Source organism: Rutilus rutilus, assembly GCF_951802725.1.
Source record: "Rutilus rutilus genome assembly, chromosome: 5".
In the NCBI taxonomy this organism is placed as follows: domain Eukaryota; kingdom Metazoa; phylum Chordata; class Actinopteri; order Cypriniformes; family Leuciscidae; genus Rutilus; species Rutilus rutilus.
Window position 1 is genome coordinate 32854999 of NC_140213.1, and position 26347 is coordinate 32881345.

A 26347-nucleotide genomic window follows, 5' to 3' on the forward strand; every position below is an offset into this window, starting at 1 on the left:
ATTTGATGTCAGAGAGATGGTGACATCATCAAACCACCAGTTCCCAGTACTAACCTGCCTGCCCCTCACTGTAGACCCTCTGCAGACCCTCATCCCTTCCATTCATGAATCAAAGCAATTCACACTGATCAGCAAGATGAAGACACACTAGAGTGTGCAGAAGAGGGTAAGTGTGAGTGGATGACTGCATGCTGCATGTGTGTGTGACACCATGAGCTTTCTTGATGATAAATGAGCGGTATTACCGAGAGCCTGACTCTGCCCATATTCAGCAGCCCTAATCAAGGCATATAGAAATGAGCTGTGTGTGTGTATGTGTGTGTGCCGATAAGCAGTTTGAATGATGAAACATTTCCTCTAATGTCCATTTCTCTTGGTGTCACTGACACATTCCCTGTGATGCTAAAATATCCACATATTAGAATATTCAAAGAGGAACAACATGAATTAAAACTTCAAGAGATGATGACGATGATGATGATGTCATGGAGATGACACACACGTACCGTGTTGAATGCATGATTACTGTACATGAGTGGCATCCACTGCGACAGGACCCTTAAATTATCACCCCGCTGTGTGAAACTGCAGATCAAATGATGATGGCAACCCATCAGTCTGCCTGCTGTTTCTATGACAACTGCCGAAGCAGGGCTACAGTGTGAGAGATTGGTAAAGTGCTGTTGGTCTGACTGCCGCTGATGAGGAACATCACAAGAGTCCTAATGGAACAGAGCAAAAAGCCGCCGGCCTGTTACTGCACAGCCAGCTCCTACACACACACACACACACACACACAAATGCTGAGTGTGCTCTCTGAACTCCCACTAGCCGTTTCCTCTCTTGAGATTTGAAAGGTACCACGAACACATGGGGTAAATTGCTCTAATTCAATGCATAAATCAGGACCCCAGGCTGGCCGCTCTCTGGACTGTCCGAATGTGTGCCTGATCATTATTCAGATAATTCACGCAATAACACTGCAAAGGGGAAGGGGAAGGGGAAGGGGAAGGGGAAGGGATGCGTCACTTTCATTCATTAATCCCCTTCAGTGGCCTCATGGGACAGTAAAGTGTCCATCAAAAAAGCACTTCAGAATCCCAGCGGAAGAAGTTAGGTTATCCAAGGACTTTTTGCCTACTGTTTTCAAATACTATGGCTAGGTCTGAAAGCTTAGGCAGCTGACTTGTTGCCTCACTGCCCTATAAGGCAATGACTTCGCAGGCAGCATTTGCGCATGAGGGCACCTCACAAAACTGATTCTGGACAGACTTTGTTCTACTGTATTTATCTATGCTTGTAATTTGTTTATTATTTTCAAAGCAGATTCACTCCCCCCACAAAACCACACCAATCAATCTAGAAGGATTAAATCTTTCCAAATAGAGCTATTCATCTGGTGAATCTGTATTCATATCGCAATATATATCGCAGAAAAACAAAATATCGCAATGCCAGTTATTTTCCCCTTATATCATGCAGTCTGAAGGCAGCATTTTTCAGCTTTCAAATGCAGCCTATGTACTGTATTAGGACATACTGCTTTTTGGCGTACTGTTTTTCGTATACATTTCGGATGCCGCACAAATGAAAGGAAAAAGGAACATTAAAGTGAAGTTGAAGGAAAAAAGGAAGAGGAAAAAGGGTAAAGGAGTGAAAGAAAAAATGAAGAGGATAGTTTGATAATTTATGAATGACCGTGAGACTCATTAGCATGAGGACAAAGGCTTTTCTTCAGGGAGGGACAGGCAGAGGGGTCACGGCATCTGTCTGTCTCTCCTCTCGTCCTCAGTCCACACACACACTCCTGCAGCAGCCTCTCTCCCTGTCTCACACACACATACACAGCTTCACTGTCTACAGCAGAGACTTAAAACAGACGGACGACTCAACCTATTCTGAATAACACAATATTCCAATCACAACATTTACTTGTAGGACAAAATTATATTTCTGCCAAAATCCCACCGTTTTGTACAATAGCAATGCCATACTACATGCATGCTTATACTGGTAACTATAATCTAGTAAAATTGGACCTCCTTCAAACAATACAAGACACCTACAGGATTTTTTTATTTCATTTTTATGATTGCAGTGGCTAATGCAATATCATCACAACAGTAGTAAGGATAATTAAATTGTATAAATAAATAAAGGAACATGTGAAGGTGATGTTTGCATGCAATACTTATGCAATAAGAAATTAAACGCTACTGTTTGTAAAGTTAAAACATAAAAATATGTCAGGATTGAGAATATATGTTTGCAAGAATACGTATGTACTGACAATGTAATGAAAGAGAAACGTATAAGTGATTCTATGCAATGAGGACATGTCAAGTGACGGTATGAAGTTTGCATGCAGTTTATGATAATATTATGCAATGAGATAGAAAATAAGTATGAGAATATGTCAGGAGTGAGAATGTATTTTGAAATTTTTTTTTATAAATGTATGCGCTGAGAGAAATTGCTTTTGCATCTAAAGTCGCCTTTGGCTTTTGGCTTGCTTAGTTGGGGACACTTAATATTCAACAATATTATATATAAGAACTGAACTGAGCTGGAGGATGACATCACTGATTTCTCCAGAGCGGATATATATATATATATAAATGAATATTTTTTTACAACAAAAATGAACCATCACTGAACTTACTTAAGCGGGACTATGGCGTAATTTTCTTCTAGATCTGTTGTACAGCAGAAACAAACTTTGTTGCATTATTTCCTAAAGCTGCTTTGAAACAATCTGCATTGTAAAAAGCGCTATATAAATAAAGGTGACTTCACTTGACTTAAAGTAAGTGAATTTGAACTGTGCAACATATTTCATAGCATTAGAAACAGAAATGTCATTGCATTAGAAATAAAATATCCAAGCAAACAAATAAGTAAACAATAACTAAACTTCTTAGTTTTCATTTGACTGAGCCAATTCAGAATATTGTTGTGATGAGGCCAATATTGAGAGCATTGCAAGTTCATGTAACCCAAATAAACCCTGAATGAAATCAAGCATTAATTGATCAACACAACTGGCCCAGTTTTCTCCCAGCACTTCACCCAGATAATCACTTCCTCATGAACTGTCTGTAAACTAGCAGCTCCCTGACCCTGATCAGTATGACCAGTCAGCTCACAGATTCATTACTGCAGCAATGACAGCTGGGAGATGGAGTGTTCCAACATGGACACCACCTGCCTGTTACGCTACAATAGTTCGCTCTTTTACAGGAGAGTCGACAGAGAGATGGGGGAAGTGTTTGTTATTTGGTTGAGTAATTCAATCAGCTGTTTCCTAACTCATGTACAGGTTTTGCCCACTGCTCTCCTCTTTGACCTGGAATATCATACCAGCTGTTTCCCTGTTAATTAACAGAGATGGGAAGGAAACGACAAGGGGATAGAGATAGAGAGACTGCCAGTGGGGTAGATAGACTGGAGTTTCTTTGGCCCAAACCTCTCTCTCTCTCTCTCCCGCTCTTTCTATCAGTCTCTCTCTGGTTTTTGCTTTGGGGGTATCTGTCTTAATGGGTCCATCTGTTAATATTAGCATGGACAGCTGTAATGCCGCTTACCACAGAGACACATACACTAACGATGCCACAAACACACACACTTGATATGTGCCAGACCAACAATCACACATAGCCTATAGTAAAACCACAAAAAATCTTAATAAAACCATATGATGTCTGGACTGATTGTCTGTACTGTTTTGTGTGTTTTAGTTGACAAAACATTAAAGGACTAGTTCAGACAAATTTTTTTATTGTTATCACTTACTCAGTTACTGTTTTTGACAAAAGAGAAGTTAAGTCCATCCTTCGAGTTTCCACCAACATAAAAGCATACTTTAAAGGTTGAAAATGAAGAAATTGAGAAAGCCATAAATATTACTAATGTAATTGTATACAGTTGTACTGTAAAATGAGTTATTATTATTATTATTAAATACTTGATTTTTATTTTACAGTGAAGTATCACTATAGTAATATTTCTTATTTTTTCATTTTATTTAGTAATAATTATAATCATCATCAATTTACTATTATTATTATACATTATTACATTATTAAATATTATATATATATATATATATATATATTATAATGTTATTGCAATATTTCTTGTTTTTTATATTTTTATTTAGTAATAATAATAATAATAATAACAACAACCATTTTATTATTATTATTATTATTATTATTATTATTTATTCATTGATATATAACCACACATTTTGGCCAAACTGTGAAAATAATAAAATAAAATAAAATAAAATAAAATAAAATAAAATAAAATAAAATAAAATAAAATAAAATAAAATAAAATAAAATAAAATAAAATAAAATAAAATAAAATAAAATAAAATAAAATAAAAGTAATAAATAGCATTTTAAAATCACAATGGCATTTTTAAAGCAGAAAAATTATGTTATGATAGCTTTTTGCTGGGAATAGAAATTTAAGTCATTATTCATTATAAATCTTGCTTGACAGAAGGTCATCATTCACTTGTGGAATGGAAAAGGGCTTCTGGGACGTTCTTACACACACAAAAAATTAAGTCACACAAAGCTTTCGAAAGAGATGACAGTGAAAAATGATAACAGAATAAGCATATTTGTGTGAACTATCTCTTTATCAGTTTGGTTTTACGCAACCTGAATTTATTAATAGAAAAATACAATCCAGTCTACAAAAAAATAAAATAATTCAGAGTCTTTGCACATCTTTAACACCCATCCCTCAACTAAAGCAAGTCTAATTACACGTACAGACACATCAAACTCCCTCAGCTCCCTTCAATAGCTTCTGACATGTAATCCAAGATAACATCTGCTCATTGATCTACTCTGAGTCTAATGGAACTGATAGAAATCACCTTGTCTATACTCCTCCACATCAGTTAGAGCTTATGGACACACAGTGTGTGAGAGTGAGAGACTGTGTGTGTGTGTGTGTGTGTGTGTGTGTGTGTGTGTGTGTGTGTGTGTGTGTGTGTGTGTGTGTGTGTGTGTGTGTGTGTGTGTGTGTGTGTGCATGTTTTTCTATCCCGGTGGGGACTTCAACCTGAATGCACACAAACTCATGAGGACTCGTGTCACCGTGGGGACCTAAATTGAGGTCCCTATGAAGAAACACGCTTATAAAATCATACAGAATGAGGTTTTTTTGAAAATGTAAAAATGCAGAAAGTTTTCTGTGAGGGTTGTGTTTATGGGTAGGGTTAGGCTTAGGGAATAGAATATACGGTTTATACAGTATAAAGATCATGATGTCTATGGAAAGTCCCCATAAAACATGGAAACACCCAACGTGTGTGTGTGTGTGTGTGTGTAGGACAGCACACAGCAATCCATATGAGGATTTCTTTTCTCCTTTTTGATCCACTGGCCTACATACATACATTAAGGAGCCAGAGAAACACACTTTCACACACATGAACAACGAGAGATAATGGTGGAAAGCAAAAAACTACATTCATGTAAACAGTCAAGCACTTAGCCTCATTTTAATGGCATAGTTTAGGTTATTGTCCAACATAAAATTTCTGCTAACGACCAAAGACGTGAATGTTATAGTCAACATGAAACGGCATTCACAACCCATTCTGCTTCCATTACATGTTGGAGTGAAACTGATTATTCCATAAGGAAAATGTAAAGCACACTAATGAGTCAACTCACTTCAATTGCTTGCAATGGAGTGATACAAAAAAATAAGTTAGCATTTTTGTACTTCCAGTTCCATCATCCTGAAGTCAATGGATTTGAGGTTAAATTTCGGAAATAAGATGTTCACATTTTATTCTATGATAAATACATCAGTAAAACCCTACTTGTGATTTTTTTAAGCTTCAATGTGTCTATTTACTAGTCCGCTTTCACAGCATCGTTGTATTTTTACTCATGATACAATGTATGAGTACTCATATTCATTAAGCTATTCTAACTCAAACTTAAACATTTGAAATAATGACTGAGTGGTGACGAAGTTGTGCAACTGTGGATAGTTAGTTAGTTAGTTAGTTATAACCTACCTTTAACGATTGTATTTAGGCTTTAAGATTCATGTTCATTTGTGAAGATATCCTTATGAATAAAATAAGCAAAAATCATAAACTTTTGTTATTTTTGTGAAAATTCTTTTGCCATTTTGTTCAGGAATCAAAGTGCCTGCAGCACTCTATTGCAATCCACTACAGGATTGTCTTCTCCACAAGGATATACTGTATGCAAAAACGAGGTATCTTATAAGGCAGCATAATGTTGCTTTGGGAACAGCTTTCACATCAGGAGTACCTATCATCCTACTTTAAAGTGAGCTGGGCAGTCACTGGGGTTTCATGTTTTGGCAAACACACTTAGTGTTCAATTACTGAGTGTGTTTCAATAACTCTAAAGAGTGTTTCTAAAACCCCTGTGGACTAAGATTAAGGAATAATGTATTACATTTCTGCTGTCTGCTCATATCAGACAAGACTGCTGACATCCCTTTATCCCCCTTTCTCTCCATCTCTGTTTTTTCATGCATGACTAGACTTGACTCGTTGAGAATTGCTGCCTCAGCACCACAATACAGTGGTGGATCTACACACACAGACACACACACACGTAGGCGTAATGGTTTTCATACTATACAAACTGTATATTCCATCCACCTACACTAACCCTACATCTAAACCTAGCCATCACAGAACACATTTGGCATTTTTTGATAAAAACAAACAAAACACCATTTACTAAACTAGAAATAGTTTTTTAAAGCCATTTGGCTTACAAGGACACAGGAAGAAACCATGTTTACGATGTAATACATTATACACATTTGTGTCCTCATAAACCATACAAGAACACACACACACAATCATTCTTGTACATCTGTCTTTTTGAGGACATTCATTGCCACAATGCAATCTCTAGCTCCTAACCCTAACCCTACCCATCACAACGAAGTGCCTAACCCGAACCCTAAACATAATTATATCCTTCTCCCTTCTCCTGTTTGAGCCCTTAAACAGGGGTCTCAGGACCAGCCAAAATGTCCTCAAATTACTCTCTTTGTCTGGCCTAAAACTCAAACTGGTCCTCACAAAAGATAGTTGTACAAGTACACACACACACACACACACACACACACACACACACACACACACACACACACACACACACACACACACACACACACACACACACACACACACACACACACACACACACACACACACACACACACACACACACACACACACACACACAAACAGTATCATAAATAGCATTTTGTAAAAGGGAATGTGTGTTAATTAATTGAAATGGAATTCTCCTAAAGCCACACAGTTTGAAATGGTTTATATTAGAAAGTAGAACAAACATCCTGCTGTGCTGGCAATCTGTTGGCCTCATGTAAACACACACACGCACACACACACACACACACACACACACACACACGAGCTGATCAAAAATCAACAGCATCAGGAGAAACCAACCGCAGCCCACTTGTCCTGTATGATGAGTGAGAATAAGTTAGTGCAGTATATTCTAGTGCTGCAACGGATCACAAGCCTCACTGTTCTGATCATTTAACGGTTTTTGAGTAATGGATCGGATCATTTTTCGGTAAATTGCTTTTCATTTATTACTTAAAGGGATACTCCACTTTTTTTGGAAATAGGCTCATTTTACAACTCCCCCAGAGTTAAACAGTTGAGTTTTACCGTTTTCGAATCCATTCAGCCGAACTCCGGGTCTGGCGGTACCACTTTTAGCATAGCTTAGCATAGATCATTGAATCGGACAGGACCATTAGCATCTCATGATATGACGCAGCGCCTGAAAATAGGTCTAATAGGTTAGACAAACTTAGTCCCGGTCACGTTGGAAGTTACTGAGCTGGGGACTATTTCAGGCGTTCACATGTAGAGTGTATAGTGTATACATATACAGTATTATATTATAAATGATTTAAATATACATCGACAATAACGGACATAGAAATAAGGAGAACTCAGGGTTTAAATAACAGGAAGCTAATTGGAAGAACAGGAGTGTTATTTATAATGAAATATTCTTTAATAAAAACATGAAAAATAGACTTTTGGATCAGACACTACATTTTTTTAATAAAAATAAAATAATTGATGCTATTGATTGTATTGTAGTGTTTTATATTGTAACCTTTTTCAAATCACATCACAACCAATGCTCATGCACACACAAACACCCATACATATTTATTAATGCATTAAAGTTCGAAGTGTCACACCGTTGCCATCTGGAAGGCTTGTGTGGCTGCATCACCTGTATGATTATGATTTCTATAAACTCACTCCCACACACACCACTGCTGGATCTGCCTGCCACACCAGTATGTGCTCACACACTATTCCGAAAACCATTCTATGTATTCACACACATTTGCGGAACTAGATGGAGTCTCTAAAAAAAAGAGAGCAAGAGATGAGATGATGTGATGAAATGTCACAGGTTGACTCTTTCTATAAACACGGATCACTGGACACAAATGAAAATCTTTATGAATTCAATGCGACTCTTTATACTTCTGCATCTGCGGACAATGATCGACTGACATTGTGTTCCTTCTCTATCTCTTTTTTATCCTCTCTCTGCTTTTGCATTCAGTGTCAAGTGCACAAACGAACACACAGACCTAGACTTTACCTCAACTTGCTGTTTGTGAATTTTACCTCTGAATTTCACATCCACCACCACACCAGCTCTCTTTTTGACCAAAATATACTAGTATGTATGTGAGAAGCCTCCACAACCTTTTAATCTAGTCATCTCATGCTTTCTGTCCTTACTGCTGTTTCCAGGCAGAGGGGACATTATAAACCCACGTTTTTACCGGCACTCTCTCTCTTCTCTCTCATTCTATAGCATTTTTCCCATATCCCCTGGCAACCAGAGCACTTACCCGAGTGCGCATGGGAGAAAGCAGCCCTTCCATGTCTTCTGCTCATTCCTCAGAATACCCACAATCCTTTCACTCAGACATCATCGCTCCGGTAACGTATCCAAACCGCTCCACACTCACCGAGCAATGAGCACAGCTCTGGGCGCACATTCGTGGTCTCACACACACACACACACACTCAACGTCAGAGCATCCCCCCCACCCCAGCAGGAAAGCCTCTGTGTGCTTGTGTGTGTGTGTGTGTGTGTGTGTGTGTGTGTGTGTGTGTGTGTGTGTGTGTGTGTGTGTGTGCGTGTGTGCGTTCATCATCATCAAAGGTTGCTACATTGTGTGTTTGTGTGATAACATTTCACTGTTCCAAGTGAGCTGCCTACCTAGACAAATAATTAGAAAAATACAAAATATGTATAAAATATAATAAATATATATTTAATTATATGAAATAATTAAATAATACATCTATAGATGCATATTTACAAATGTAAGAATACAAAAAATAAATTTATAAAACAATAAAACCACAAGGTATATATATACAGTGGGGAGAACAAGTATTTGATACACTGCCGATTTTGCAGGTTTTCCTACTTACAAAGCATGTAGAGGTCTGTAATTTTTATCATAGGTACTCTTCAACTGTGAGAGATGGAATCTAAAAAATCCAAAAATCCAGAAAATCACATTGTATGATTTTTAAATAATTAATTTGCATTTTATTGCATGACATAAGTATTTGATCACCTACCAACCAGTAAGAATTCCGGCTCTCACAGACCTGTTAGTTTTTCTTTAAAGGGGACATATCATGCTAAATCCACTTTTTTAGCCCTTAAATGCATTTTGTTGTATATTTGGAGTGTTTAGAAGTACAGAAAAGTTGAAATTATTCTCTTCAGGTGCTTCGTTGATATCTTTATATTCTGTTTTGGTCATATTTTTCAACCTATTCCGATTTTTCTGTTATCTATGACGTTTTTTGAACTATTACGTCACAGTATTTGCAGCGGAACTGCCAAATAAGGACATTGACTTCCGGCCCAACACTTCGAGCAATTCTCGCTGCAATTTTGTAGTCCAAGCCGCTAAAGGATGCAGAAGTTACGAGAGGGTAAGTTAAAATGTTCGGTTGTTGGATGTAGTAACCCACACGCTTTATTACACCGTCTAATGTAGATGAACTGCCGCGCTTGTGACAGGGCGCATGTTTAACTGAAAGAATGAGCAGAGAGAGAGACCCGGTCGCGCGCGCGCTCTCTCTCTTCGGAGCCAGGCGAAAGTGTAAACAAGACTTCACCGTCTCCAAACTAGACGCTGTCTTGCTCTCTCTCCCTCGCACATATTAATCAAAATAAATCGACACGGTGGTAAAAGGTAGGAAGACCAAAGTTTCATGTGTAAATACAGTAACACACCATTGCGATAATGTTACATCCATATGAAGACGTTGTTCTACAGGTTCGTCGTCTTCATTTTCATCTCGTTCTGGCTCCGACTCTGGCTCGAACATGTAAGGCTGGCTGGACAAGTCTTCCGTTGTTGACATTTTGTTAATAACGTGTGAATAAAAAGTTTCTGTGCTGCTAGATAATCGTATCTCTGCTATCAAACTACAAAAATGGCCGAATGGGGTGGAGTTGAACCTCTGCAACCTGGAGAGGGGGCGGGGTATGAAGTGTCTCAATTGTATTTAAAGAGACCGCACCAAAACGAGTTGCTCTCAGACGCACATCAGAAAAGGGGTAAAAAGGGGGCTTGTGGAGCTATAATAATGAGGAATTCAGACCCAAGCATTGCAGTTCCGCTTTATATAGACTACAAATGTATGATTTATATGTAAAAAGGAACAATTTAAAAGCATGATATGTCTCCTTTAAGAAGCCCTCCTGTTCTCCACTCATTACCTGTATTAACTGCACCAGTTTGAACTCGTTACCTGTATAAAAGACACCTGTCCACACACTCAATCAAACAGACTCCAACCTCTCCACAATGGCCAAGACCAGAGAGCTGTGTAAAGACATCAGGGATAAAATTGTAGACCTGCACAAGGCTGGGATGGGCTACGGGACAATAGGCAAGCAGCTTGGTGAGAAGGTAACAACTGTTGGCGCAATTATTAGAAAATGGAAGAAGTTCAAGATGACGGTCAATCTCCCTCGGTATGGGGCACCATGCAAGATCTCACCTCGTGGGGCATCAATGATCATGAGGAAGGTGAGGGATCAGCCCAGAACTACACGGCAGGACCGGGTCAATGACCTGAAGAGAGCTGGGACCACAGTCTCAAAGAAAACCATTAGTAATACACTACGCCGTCATGGATTAAAATCCTGCAGCGCACGCAAGGTCCCCCTGCTCAAGCCAGCGCATGTCCAGGCCCTTCTGAAGTTTGCCAATGACCATCTGGATGATCCAGAAGAGGAATGGGAGAAGGTCATGTGGTCTGATGAGACAAAAATAGAGCTTTTTGGTCTAAACTCCACTCGCCGTGTTTGGAGGAAGAAGAAGGATGAGTATAACCCCAAGAACACCATCCCAACCGTGAAGCATGGAGGTGGAAACATCTTGGGAGGTGGGGATGCTTTTCTGCAAAGGGGACAGGATGACTGCACCGTATTGAGGGGAGGATGGATGGGACCATGTATCGCGAGATCTTGGCCAACAACCTACTTCCCTCAGTAAGAGCATTGAAGATGGGTCGTGGCTGGGTCTTCCAGCATGACAACGACCCGAAACACACAGCCAGGGCAACTAAGGAGTGGCTCCGTAAGAAGCATCTCAAGGTCCTGGAGTGGCCTAGCCAGTCTCCAGACCTGAACCCAATAGAAAATCTTTGGAGGGAGCTGAAAGTCCGTATTGTCCAGCAACAGCCCCGAAACCTGAAGGATCTGGAGAAGGTCTGTATGGAGGAGTGGGCCAAAATCCCTGCTGCAGTGTGTGCAAACCTGGTCAAGAACTACAGGAAATGTATGATCTCTGTAATTGCAAACAAAGGTTTCTATACCAAATATTAAGTTCTGCTTTTCTGATGTATCAAATACTTATGTCATGCAATAAAATGCAAATTAATTACTTAAAAATCATACAATGTGATTTTCTGGATTTTTGTTTTACAAAACTCTCACAGCTGAAGAGTACCTATGATAAAAATTACAGACCTCTACATGCTTTGTAAGTGGGAAAACCTGCAAAATCGGCAGTGTATCAAATACTTGTTCTCCCCACTGTATATATATATATTTTTTTTTTTATGTATTTTTTAATGTATTTTATATTTTATGTATGTATTTTGTACAGTGTATGTATATATATAAAATATATATATAAAATGCATAGGCTACATGCTCAGGGAAAAAAATGCGTCCAAGATGGCAGACAAAGTTAAAGAAATGTTGATAATAATAAATAAACTTGCTTCATCAAATAATGGAAAATAGTATTTTTTTCACACTTGTATGCTATATGTTGAGTTATCAGCTTAGCATAGCAACATGCACAAAACAAACTTGGAATCATTTTTGTGTCATGAGTCTTGTGGGCTTAATATGTAGAGTATTATTTTCAATCTACACAGAGAGTTTCAAATCAGTCACACAAGATTACATTTAACTTAGGATGCACTATGTAGGGCAGTAAGTCAGCTCACTAGGTTATAGCACAGAGCTAAAACTGTCCTCACTTTACTCTCTTTGTCTGGTCTAAAACTCAAACTGGTCCTCACAAAAGATAGTTGTACAAAGCTACAAACACACACACACACACACACACACACACACACACACACACACACACACACACACACACACACACACACACACACACACACCAGTATCATAAATAGCATTTTGTAAAAGTGAATGTGTGTTAATTAATTGAAATGGAATTCTCCTAAAGCCACACAGTTTGAAATGGTTTATATTAGAAAGTAGAGTTATTAATGCAGTCATTCTCACATTCTAACACACACACAATTCCTCTCATCTCCTGTCCCTGGAGTCTCAACCCCGATTCTCAGATATCTGAGAGATTTCCTCGCTGTCACAAGTTTGATCTCTCAGAATCAATTAAAACGTGAACAGAAACGTTCGTAGCTTTACTGACAGATACATCTCTCTCAGTTACACATTTGGGACTTTTAGTGTATCACTTCACTTAATTCAAAAGTCAAAGAAGCATTAATGAGTTTTCTATTTCTTTGCAGCCTTCTCTCATGGATACGCACGCGCACGCGCACACACACACACAACTTGAGCTCTCGTCATTTAAGATTCATGCATCATGGTCCCCATAGCAACGGTCTCCACCTTGCATCTACGCTTCCAAATTCCACTTCCTCTAGGTACTCTAAAAAAGCTCACAACATGCAATGATTTCCACTGTACTAAGAAACAATAACAAGCTACTTGTTTTCTATAAATGGTGGTTCCTGAACTGGTGTTTAATTTGTCATGTGATGCTTTCTGTCAATTTCGAGGCTTTTCGCCACGATGACCTTTCAAAAGCCCACATGGAAATCAATGAGATCTCCAGAGATCACACTAATCTCTGTTCTGCACCGGTCAAACCACCTGTCATCACTCTGTTTACATGACATATGACCTCAGGACCGAACGGTGCAGCTTTTATGTCTGTGACTATGTGTTGTGCATACAGTCTATAAAGCAGATCAAAGGAGAATTGCTCAGCATACATGCTAACAAAACTCCCTTCCACCATGTGCATTCCTTTTCTAAAGTTCAATGCATGAGATATGTAATTGATTTGAGCTGGCAACACAAACACACACAGCGATCCCAACAAGATTTGAATAACTAGAAAATGCAATATGCAAACTCATGCACAAATCATCCATCCATCCATCATCCAATCATATCAATAATTTGCATGAGGTTCATGAGGTTACATTAATTAATTGATGTTTGCTGCCAGTAAAAGACCCTTGACCCTAATTAAAGAAAGTATGTATAAAGACATCATGAATATAAATAGTATAGACGAAATTGAGTTTCTTTCATTCCACTGAACCAACCAGTGGATATCCATATAACAAACTCAATAAACAAAGGAAACCTGATTCCTCTTTACTGAGCTAAATCATAATTCTATCATTCTGAGGAGGTGTCAACATTGGGTGGCAAACTCATCAATCTTTATACAGAGCAAGTGCTAACAGGAAGTGTTAAACTGCTTAAGGTACATCCCACCCCAAACAAAACACACATACACAAACACACTCACAGGCTCAGCCGACAAACGTGAAATGAGAAAATTCTGCTCATAAATATTTATTACCAGTCATAAATTTAATAGGAAAGAACAATATGTGACCCTGGACCACAAAGAGATACAACTATTTGAAAATCTTGAATCTGAGGGTAAAAAAAAAAGAAAAAAAAAAGACACATTGATAAAATCGCCTTGTCCATTTATTCTCGCGATTGTGCTGCATTCACTCACAAAAATAAATGTTTGTATATATTTACGGTAGGAAATTTACAAAATATCTTCATGGAATATGATCTTTACTTAATAGCCCAATGATTTTTGGCATAAAAGAAAAATCAATAATGTATTGTTGGCTATTGCCACAAATATACCCGTGCGACTTATGACTGGTTTTGTGATCCAGGGTCACATAAAATATATGAGAATAACTTGACACTGAAGAATGACACTGCCAGTCTTCAGTCATTCTTCAATATCAAGTTATTCTCATATACTTAATGACTGTTGAAAATTCAGCTTTGACAGCACAGGAATACATTACATTTGACAAAATATTAAAAGAGAAAACTGTTATTTTAAAACAATATTACTGTTTCAAAAGGTCCTCCACCAGTCTTAAACCTCTCTCTTCAGGTTTGTGTGTGTGTGTGTGTGTGTGTGTGTGTGTTTTATCTATTGCTCAATAACACCTGTACTGAATAACTACCATAATGTCCACCCACAGACTTCACAAAACAGTAAGGTAATAAAGCCGATGATTCAATCTTACCTGAAGTTGTTGTTTATGCACTGAATTAATTACAAATCGATTTCCAGGCATTCCTTTTCTTTGATCCCACAGCTGTGTGCAGTTTTTCTTTGCTTTAAAAGAGTTTTCTCTCTTAGTAAGTCTTTTTTCTGCTTTTTTCTGAGATTTGCTTCTCAGTTCCATACAATTTTAAGCTTTTCTTGGTTCATTCCATGTTTTATTGGCAACCTCAGTCGTGTTAATTCAAGATAGCACAGTTGTTTTTAAATTAATCTTGTTTATTTTAGTTCAGGACTTTATAGTCCAGGTGTTAGTAATATATACTTAATATTTGTTTCAAAAAGCCATTTTTCTATGATTAACTATTCTAGATTAAGGCCTACTCCTGTCTTAATTTAAACCCTGTCCGGCCAACCGCCCTTAGGTTTCTTAGGTAAATGAGGTAGGTAAATCTCTTTGATTTAAACCCCATTACTAACATTAGCAAGGGTCTGATTAGCATTCTCCCAATTGGATTTAAAGCATATATTTTTACTTATGTTTGGCAAGTGTTCACCCTGGACCCTGCATAGAGATGAAGCAGTTCATGTTGTGATGGATGACGTATGTTTGCTTAAAACACTTCAGTCCGAGACCCCAATAAAAGACAAAAAAAGATGAACCATTACATTATCAGTAGTTGACATGGCAATAGAGGGTTGAACATTGTGTCTCTGGGTAAATATTGACTCTGATATCCAGACAGATCCAGACTGGAGAACACAGAGGAGTATAATTTTCTCTAAGTACATCTGCTGAAGGCTTTCATTAGGATCTATAGAGTGTTAGGATCCTGCTAATGGCTCTTCGCCCCTGGAATCAACAGAGAAACAGGCTTCACAGTGGGACAGTTCTGGACTAATGGCTGTAATCATCAATTAGTCTCCATTTACATAACAAGCTAAAATGAACCAATAGGGTATATGTCGAACGTCGCATGACGAAACCGGAAACCTGGTCTCATCGCATCCGCTTGTCATAGAAAGTGTTAACAGCCGTATGAACTGATGCCGATATCTATGGAATTTTAAGGTAATCAGCTAACCGACCTATCTCACTTTGTTATTGGCTTTTTATTCTATTTAAATATCTAAACGTTAGTGTGAAGATTTTTTTTTTTTTTTACTTTTAAATATCGATCTTCACATGCGAGGGACATTGGTTATGATCATCTTTGCTCGCTCCTTTTAAGTTATCTTGAGTAAAACGGTAAAAAAATGCATGAAGCACATACAAAAGACCTGAACCGGAAGCGATGCGTTCTGTTTTCCGGTTTCGTAATGCGGCGTTCGACATATACCCTATTAAGAATTCAACAGGCCAATCGCTTTTAAGAGTGTTTCCATCTCTGCTAAAGGTTTTGACAGGAATTAGACTTTTTTTTATTAATTCATTGCTGGTTTATTTGTATGTAAACTTAATTAATTTGCTCCCGCTGAGAGTATTCCAACAAAAATGGGAAGATTATTAAGAACTGGAAACATGTCCTTTTAAAAAAAAAAATTAAAAAAATAATGATCATTAAAGGCGATGTTTACATACAGTGTTATTTTAGTATTATTTGTACACAGTGTTATTTTTTAATTGGCTTTTATTTTAATATTTGTTTTGTTTTAATTTTAGTTAAATTTTTTGTAATTTTGTTATGTGCTTTTGTCATTTTTAGTAGTTTTTATATTACTATTTAGGTCTAATTTCTGTTTTATTTTTATTTTAACTTCTTTTTAACTTTAACTTTAGTTTTAACTTTAGTTTTAACAAACTTTTTCATCTAATATTTATAATTTATTTTGGTTTCATTTCAGTTAGCAAAAATGCTTTTAATAGTTTTAGTTTCAGATAATGATACTTAGCTCAAGTAAGTATTATAATAGTATTACTCTTGATTTTTGGACAGGGTAGCTTTGAAAATCATGTAAAAATACTAATCATTCAATACCATGGTATTGCCACACTTCACCATGATGCTAAAACACACTCCCAGAGGCACAAACAGCAGAATCTACATGAGCAACTCAGTCGCCATGGTAACCAGAGACAACAATGAGCTGTGGCAGAATCGATGCGTTAAAGTGACGATCAATGGTGAGCACACGTCCCCTTGCACCAAACAGCAGACTTGCCATATTATCTCTCACCAGTCACCAACCCTCAGGGCCACATATATTTGTGTGTTAATGATAACTGCACTGCTGGACAAATTGGATGCTAATGCTGATATTTGGGCTTCAGGCTTGTTTGAAGAGCATTAACATGCCTGTTCCTGCTCCAACACACGCGTGGATATTGTGGAAGCCACATGTATGAACTAACAAATCAATATGAAGTTCATGATGAAATCCCTACACAACTTTGGTTGTTCAATCGTATCCCTGATGGCTGAGTAAATACATATTAGAGAGACTGTTTGCGCTCTCGCTCTCTCGCTGTGAGATCTAGGGCTGTTTCTCAATATGCGTTCTTCAGCGATCTTGCGTCCTTGTGTTCTCTACTACATCGTCATCAACCGTTGAAGTTCAATTTCAATACTCAAGAACGGAAGTACAGAGGACGCGTGAAAGATGTGTTCTTGATATCGAGGATGTATCGAATGCAGACTTGAAAGAATGGCTATGTCTCAATTGAAAGGCTGCATCCTTCGAAGGGCTCAGACCTCAAAGGCCAGACTAAGGTTGTTAAATGGGACGGTCCAGCCTTTGGAGGACTGTTCTTGTCGCCAAGCAACTGTGACAGCTGTCGTTGATGAGTGACAGTAACGATTGTACTAGACTTTTTTGAAAGTTACATTAAACTGTCTGAAAACAAAACAGGGTTCACAAACTGTCTAAATATGTTCACCATGGTCCATTTCTGTACATAATAAAAAGTATAAAACTATATATAATCGCATCTACACTCACCTAAAGGATTATTAGGAACACCATACTAATACTGTGTTTGACCCCCTTTCGCCTTCAGAACTGCCTTAATTCTACGTGGAATTGACTCAACAAGGTGCTGAAAGCATTCTTTAGAAATGTTGGCCCATATTGATAGGATAGCATCTTGCAGTTGATGGAGATTTGTGGGATGCACATCCAGGGCACGAAGCTCCCGTTCCACCACATCCCAAAGATGCTCTATTGGGTTGAGATCTGGTGACTGTGGGGGCCATTTTAGTACAGTGAACTCATTGTCATGTTCAAGAAACCAATTTGAAATGATTCGAGCTTTGTGACATGGTGCATTATCCTGCTGGAAGTAGCCATCAGAGGATGGGTACATGGTGGTCATAAAGGGATGGACATGGTCAGAAACAATGCTCAGGTAGGCTGTGGCATTTAAACGATGCCCAATTGGCACTAAGGGGCCTAAAGTGTGCCAAGAAAACATTCCCCACACCATTACACCACCACCACCAGCCTGCACAGTGGTAACAAGGCATGATGGATCCATGTTCTCATTCTGTTTATGCCAAATTCTGACTCTACCATCTGAATGTCTCAACAGAAATCGAGACTCATCAGACCAGGCAACATTTTTCCAGTCTTCAACTGTCCAATTTTGGTGAGCTTGTGCAAATTGTAGCCTTTTTTTCCTATTTGTAGTGGAGATGAGTGGTACCCGGTGGGGGCCTCAAGGTTGTGCGTGTTGTGGCTTCACAAATGCTTTGCTGCATCCCTCGGTTGTAACGAGTGGTTATTTCAGTCAAAGTTGCTCTTCTATCAGCTTGAATCAGTCGGCCCATTCTCCTCTGACCTCTAGCATCAACAAGGCATTTTCGCCCACAGGACTGCCGCATACTGGATGTTTTTCCCTTTTCACACCATTCTTTGTAAACCCTAGAAATGGTTGTGCGTGAAAATCCCAGCAGATTGTGAAATACTCAGACCGGCCCGTCTGGCACCAACAACCATGCCACGCTCAAAATTGCTTAAATCACCTTTCTTTCCCATTCTGACATTCAGTTTGGAGTTCAGGAGATTGTCTTGACCAGGACCACACCCCTAAATGCATTCAAGCAACTGCCATGTGATTGGTTGATTAGATAATTGCATTAATGAGAAATTGAACAGGTGTTCCTAATAATCCTTTAGGTGAGTGTAAGTAAGATATGTCAACATTTAAACCACTTTACAGTTTTTTTTATATATTGTTTTTACATTTGTATTATTTGAGTAAGTTGAAACCCAATACTTATGTTTAAAAGTGTAATTCAGCAATTTCTCTCAAAGAAATTGTCACAATGAATTCTGCTGTTGGCAAGGCTGTGAAGGATCCATCTGTTGTATCCTTCATTTAGCTGGAAACGAAAGACGTATTTGAAGGAACCTTCAAATTGGGACTGCCTTCGCCGCGCAGCGGTGACGCAATCGGCCTCCCCTTTGGTGTACCCTTGTAAGCTTTGACGTACGTTTGTACGACAACAATATATTTAAAATAGAGAAGTTTTTCCTATGAGTTTTCCACGTACAGACGACACCATTGTCAAAACGATCCCCGTTTTCAAAAACTTTACCGTTTTCAAAAGTTTGCATTTTATGTTATGTTGTATTTATTGTGCATTGATCGCTATGGACAGTAAGTTGAGCAACAAGATCGCAGCACATCTCAATTCTCACAAAGATGTGTTTTATGTCCTCGCCTCCTTCCAAGTTTCAAGGTAGCCTGGCAAAACCGGTCACTATGGACACGCAAGTCTGTTTTTTTTGGTTCTTGTAATTGAGAAACAGAAATTCAGATGAGAGATAGGAATCAAGCATGTTTTAAAGTGCAACATGGCAGCTTGATATCCGCTGCTCACTATAGGGAAGAAAAATACAAATTGATACAAACTAAGAGATTCACTGCATGGCTCTGGAGTGTGAATGCCATTTCGATAACATCGTTTAAGTGTTTTTGTTGTATTTGTACAAATGTACACTACTGCAATACCATTTCAAGCAATATCACAGTGTGTTACTGCAGGCCATGCTTTCATATATCATTAAAGGTGATGAAAAGACATGGTAAAGCAGGGCCTACATGCTGTGCTGTGCTCTCTTTTTCTCCCAGTGTGTGCGGAGACCCTGCAAACACTGAAGGATGAAGTCATTCGCTCTGCAGTCTCCTAGCAACTGTCGTCAGGGGCAACCCCTGCCTAGCTTTCCAGACGGCAAGCAGCGACGGCTGCATCTGCGCTGCTTCTTTGCTTCTCCCTGTTTTTTTTTTTTTAGGTGGGGGTGGGAGACAGCAGGAAACAAGCGGGAAGCGGGACAGCAAGGTCTGTCCGTCATCTCTGATCTCCGTCTCTCTCCCCTCCAGTGCCAAGGCAAACACACTCACAAATACACACACGCACAAACAAAAGAAGGACAGCCAGCCAGTGTCTGTTCTGTGTGATGTTCATTCATTGGGTTAATGGCAAAACATTATTTTTCAGGCCATTCTTTCCCTTTCAAAAGGCTTGCAATCAATCTCTGCTGCACGCAGATGCAGTCATTTATTTTACGCACATTGTACGCAAAAGAAGTGTTCTTAACTCGTGGGCTGCAACCCAAAAAAGGTACTGGTTAGCAAAAAAACAGCTGAATGCAAATAATACAACTCTAATTTATAATTGTGCATAGGAATAAAGATGGTAAAATAATTGTTCTATCAACTTTTACCTTTGACGTCAAAGGCTGTGCATCCAAATAAACTTCCATATTTTTGCACAAATTAATCTAGATGAAAGTTTGATAGATTCTGCATGTACAAAATTCAATAATCATGTCAATAATGTAGCATATAATTTGGGCTTTTGCACCTGATAATATTAATTCAATTCAATGTATCATTTTAAGAACATCTGTTTAATTTTGGACAATACTGGAATAGTACAACTTCAATACTGTGTCCAATATAAAATCTGAGTCCTGAAAACCAGTTGAGAAAAACCACAAGAACAAACCTTATGGCGTGTGACACCGGATTTCCGTCATAGCATGAATGAGAAGACAGTGCTTCCACATGTCATGTTGTGTCATCTTCTCATCTCTGAGTTACATGTACAGAGGATTTAATTAATAAAAATCATTCCCTCTCATAACAGAGAGATTATTGTTATCCCACAGAGTGAGTATCGCAATACAGACAGAGATAGATAGATAGATAAATAGATAGATAGATGTGAATGGCTGACGCATAACAAATATGAAATATGTGTCTGGGACTGAGCTCAAAAGCCAGACCAAACTCATCATTTTTATGGAGCCATTTCTTGTCCTTTGGAAGAGAGATTCATAATTTGAAGCTGTAACACTTTCATTCACATCTGCACTGCCATCATAAGTCAGTCCAGCATTACGATGTCATTTAGCACTGCACGGGTCACACAAGCGTCTCAGGTCGGGAGATGGCTTTACACACCTTACACACCACTGACATGAAATTTATACACACTCTTAGACAACTCCCAAGAGACTATACGTGTGTGTGTGTGTGTGTGTGTGTGTGTGTGCGAAGGTATGTAATGATGTATTGTATCAGACAGAGGGGGATTTCTCCAGAGAAACGTAGCAGTCAGTGTCACACATACTAAACATTGGGAAGACAGAATACAGATGCTGAATTCAAATGCCTGGGAATAAATAGAAATACTGTAAAATAAATAAATAAATAAATAAAAAAAGACCAAGTTTCCATTTATTCCAATAAATATGTATATAAATATAGTGAGCACTGCCTGACATATAGGCATGCACAATCTAAACTTCATGAAAACAACCAGATATATTTAATATCTCAGAATATATATATATTTTATATATTTCATAGTTTAAGTAATAAATCTCATGTGTCTCTTCTAGTGTTTCAGAAGAAATCTCAAAGTCTCAAACTGGGCAATATCTGCAATCAGAATTAAGATATCTCAATATCTGCCTTGCCTTGCCTTATGAACTTATAATATCTCTCATCAAATTTGTCAGACTAAATGATCTAATTTTATAGCAAGTAACTTTTTTAATTGTTAATAAAAAAAACTGAAATAAAGTATAAATATTATATGTAAACTTAAAAACTTAAATGAAAATTTTTGAAGTTGAAGTACTAAAATGACTAAAACTGAAACTTATTTAAAATAAATTAAAGCTAAATAGAAACAAAAAAATACTAATACAAAACCGAATACTAAAAACATACAAATACTAAAATAATATAAAAGTATATAATATACTTTAATAATTATAATACAAAAAATTCTAAATATTACTAACTACTATAATAGCATAAAAATAATTAATTCAAAGCTCTATACTTTTACTTTTTCTCATTGAGCCTCCTATAGGAATAACTTGGAATAACAAGGAATTTGGAATAACTTCTGAGACAGTTGATGATTATCAGAAACTTAACTGAGCATTAAATATTCCTCTAAACAGGTATGCAAAATAATTATTTATCAGTTTACTGTGTCTTAAATACATTATCTGGCTCTGTATTATTTCGTATTGCATAGTGACTCATAACATTATTATAACCAAAAACAATCATTTTTAGGACTGTCTTAGTTGTACACTGTACTTACTTACATATTCTGAAAATAAAGCCAGTGTTGAATGAAAATTGTGTTGTTCTTCAAAATGTTCTTTGACACCACTCCCCCCAGGGCACATTTAGAGATGAAGTGACCTTAAAAAATGAGCAAAAAAAACAATTCGTTTGGCCCTTTTGACCTTCCACCTTTAAGCCTGGGCAGAGGGATTTGGAATGATTTAAATCAAGCAGACAGATGGAAACACACACTTCCCAAAACAAAGCCACACACAAACAGGAATGGTTTAAGTGCTAGAGGCTGCAGCTCAATGATCGGTGATGGCCAAATATTTTCATTTTAGAGTTTGCGCACACTTGCGTGCTAAAATCATGACATTACAAGGGCGCATCATTACGAAAAATGAAGGCAGTTGGAAATGTGACACAAAAACAAACATAATTAGCCTCGCTGCTCTGTTTATAATAAGTAGATCTCATCTAACACTCTCATGTGCAGGGGTTTACACACAAACTACCATAGATAACCAACAATAAGTTGTCAAACAAGCATCTGGTCGCACAATCAGTACAATCACCAAGGGACACATGCATGCCTCACACTCCTGAGGTCGATTTCTCATTCTAGCTGAGCAGGAAATGACATGCTGATTCATAGAGGGAATCGAAGACAACAGAGATCACATCATCTGTCAGGATTGGGGAGCCATCTAGTGGGACTTGAGTAATTCATTTGGCTCGTTCTGTGGGTTTTTCATTTGCATCAGTAATTGGTGCTCTCCTAAATGATATTGTCCTGGTTCTAGATTGAGACAAATGGATTCAATCAGCTCATGACCACTAACCATAAACAAATCCAGCTGCTTCTCAGCTTCAATTTTCAAGTATCTACTGCACAGTAAAAATACATACTACAAAAAGTATGTACTTATGCAGCTTCATAAGGATTTTTACCACATCAAAATTGCATTTTCATAATAATTGTTTACATATTCCTCTGAATATTTTTTTTTAATAAAATTATATAATAATAATACTATACAGTACAGGTCAAAGGTTTGGAAACATTACTATTTTTAATGTTTTTGAAAGAAGTTTCTTCTGCTCATCAAGCCTGCATTTATTTGATCAAAACTACAGATTTTTTTTTTTAATATATATTGTGATATATTATTACAATTTAAAATAATTGGTTTTCAATTTATTATACTTTAAATTATCATTTATTTCTGTGATGCAAAGCTGAATTTTCAGGATCATTACTCCAGTCTATCACATGATCCTTTAGAAATCATTCTAATATGATGATTCATTATCAAAGTTGGAAACAGTTCTGCTGCTTAATATTTTTTCATAACCTGTGATACTTTTTTAGGATACTTTGATGAATAAAAAGTAAAAAAAAAAAAAAAAAGAAGCAAATTTAAAAAAAATAGAAATCTTTTGTAACAACAATATACACTACTGGTCAGTAATTTTGGGTGAGTCGTTTTTTTTCTTTCTTTTTTTGAAATAAATCAATACTTTTATTCAGCAAGGATGTGTTAAACTGATAAAAAGTGATAGTAAAGAAGATTTATATTATAATTTTTTTATAAAAAAATTTTTTTTTAAATAAAAGCAGTTTTTTTTAACCTTTTATTCATCAAATATATTAGGCAGCAGAACTGTTTCCAACACTTATAATAAATCAGAATATTAGAATGATTTTTAAAGGATCATGTGATAGACTGGATGTCACATGTGACACTGAAGACTGGAGTAATGATCCTGAAAATTCAGCTTTGCAGAATAAATTAGTTTTTAAAGTATTAAGTTGTAATAATATTTCACAATATTACTGTTTTTTTTTCTGTATTTTTGATCAAATAAACGCAGCCTTGATAAGCAGCCTTCTTTCTAAAATATAAAAAAACGTAATGTTTCCAAACTTTTGATCTGTACTGTATATATATATGTGACCCTGGATGACAAAACCAGTCTTAAGTAGCACAGGTATATTTGTGGCAATAACCAACAAAACATTGTATGGGTCAAAATTATCGATTTTTCTTTTATGCCAAAAATCATTAGGATATTAAGTAAAGGTCATGTTCCATGAAGAAAGTTTGTAAATTTCCCACCATAAATATCTAAAAAATATATTTTTGTGAGTGGATGCAGCACAATCGCGAATAGAAATGGACAACTTTAAAGGTGATTTTCTCAATATTTCGATTTTTCTGCACCCTCAGATTCCAGATTTTCAAATAGTTGTATCTCGGCCAAATATTGTCCTATCCTAACAAACCATACATCAGTGGAAAGATTATGTGTTCAGCTTTCAGATGATGTATAAATCTCAATTTTAATAAAATTACCCATAAGACTGGTTTTGTGGTCCAGGGTCACATATATAAAATCAATTAATTATTAATTAATTATATTATTATTGTAGTGTGTATATATATATATCTAAAAAAATAATAATAATATTACACACATATATATATATATATATATATATATATATATATATATATATATATATATATATGTGTGTGTGTACATATGTACATACACACACATATACATATACACACATATATATATACACACACACACACACACACACATTGTGCTATTACACACATTTGTGTGTGTGTGTGTGTGTATGTATGTGTATATATATATATATATGTGTGTGTGTGTGTGTGTGTGTGTGTGTGTGTGTGTGTGTGTGTGTGTGTATACACTCACCGGCCACTTTATCTTTATTAGTTACACCTGTTTAACTGCTCATTACCGTAAATATCTAATCAGCCAATCACATGGTAGCAACTCAATACATTTAGGCATGTAGACATGGGAGGCGTCTCAATCAGCTCCCTAGTTCAGTAGTCAGGGCACTGATGAGGGATACGGCCATTTTAACGGCTGTCTGACTCAATTGCAAAATCCTTCCAGTGCACTGGAACATTCGCTCCGCAAAGGGAGCATCGATGCTCACTATGCTTCCTTACCTTTCTGAAGAAATAAATATAAAACGCACAAGCCATCTATCTATGGGATTTTGTTGGAAATTGAGTAATCACTGTCCCAGTGTGTAGTGAGCCATGGTCCTTACCAATGCCCTAATTCGTGTACACAATATTCATGAGCTGCTAAAGTTCAAACTGAGCATCAGACTGGGGAAGAAAGGGGATTTAAGTCACAAATTTGAACATGGCATGGTTGTTGGTGGTAGACAGGCTGATCTGAGTATTTCAGAAACTGCTGATCTACTGAGATTTTTACACACAACCATCTCTAGGGTTTACAGAGAATGGTCTAAAAAAAAAAAAAAAAATCCAGTGAGCAGCAGTTCTGTGGGCAAAAATGCCTTGTTGATGCCAGAGATCAGAGGAGAATGGCCAGACTGGTTTGAGGCTTGAGCTGATAGAAAGTCTACAGTAACTCAAATAACCACGCATTACAACCGAGGTCTGCAGAAGAGCATCTCTGAACACACAACACGTTGAACCTTGAAGCAGAGGAGCTACAGCAGCAGAAGACACACTGGTGTCACTCCTATCAGCCAAGAACAGGAAACTGAGGCTACAATTCACACAGGCTCACCAAAATTGGACAATAGAAAACTGGAAAAACGTTGCCTGGTCTGATGAGTCTCAATTTCTGCTGTGACATTCAGATGGTAGGGGCAGAATTAGGCATAAACGGCATGAAAACATGGATCCATCCTGCCTTGAATAAGCAGTTCAGACTAGTGCTGGTGTTGTAATGGTGTGGGGGATATTTTATAGGCAAACTTTGGGCCCATTACTACCAATTGAACCACAGCTTACCTAAGTATTATTGCTGACCACGTCCATCCCTTCATGACCAGTGTACACATCTTCTGATGGCTACTTC

General features: G+C 37.4%; 1 protein-coding gene across 4 annotated transcripts in view; it reads right to left on the reverse strand.

The window, feature by feature from the left end:
• frmd4a (FERM domain containing 4A) overlaps positions 1-26347 on the reverse strand; it is a 164323-nt gene that overhangs the window by 110437 nt on the left and 27539 nt on the right. The window contains exon 1 of one of the 4 annotated variants that reach the window (XM_084409661.1): positions 8950-9067. The exons of the other annotated variants lie outside the window; for them this stretch is intronic. Coding sequence (XP_084265787.1) covers positions 8950-8982 — 33 coding nt within the window. The 5' untranslated portion in view covers positions 8983-9067. Of the gene's footprint in view, positions 1-8949; positions 9068-26347 lie in introns of those variants that run through there. 4 annotated transcript variants of the gene reach the window in all.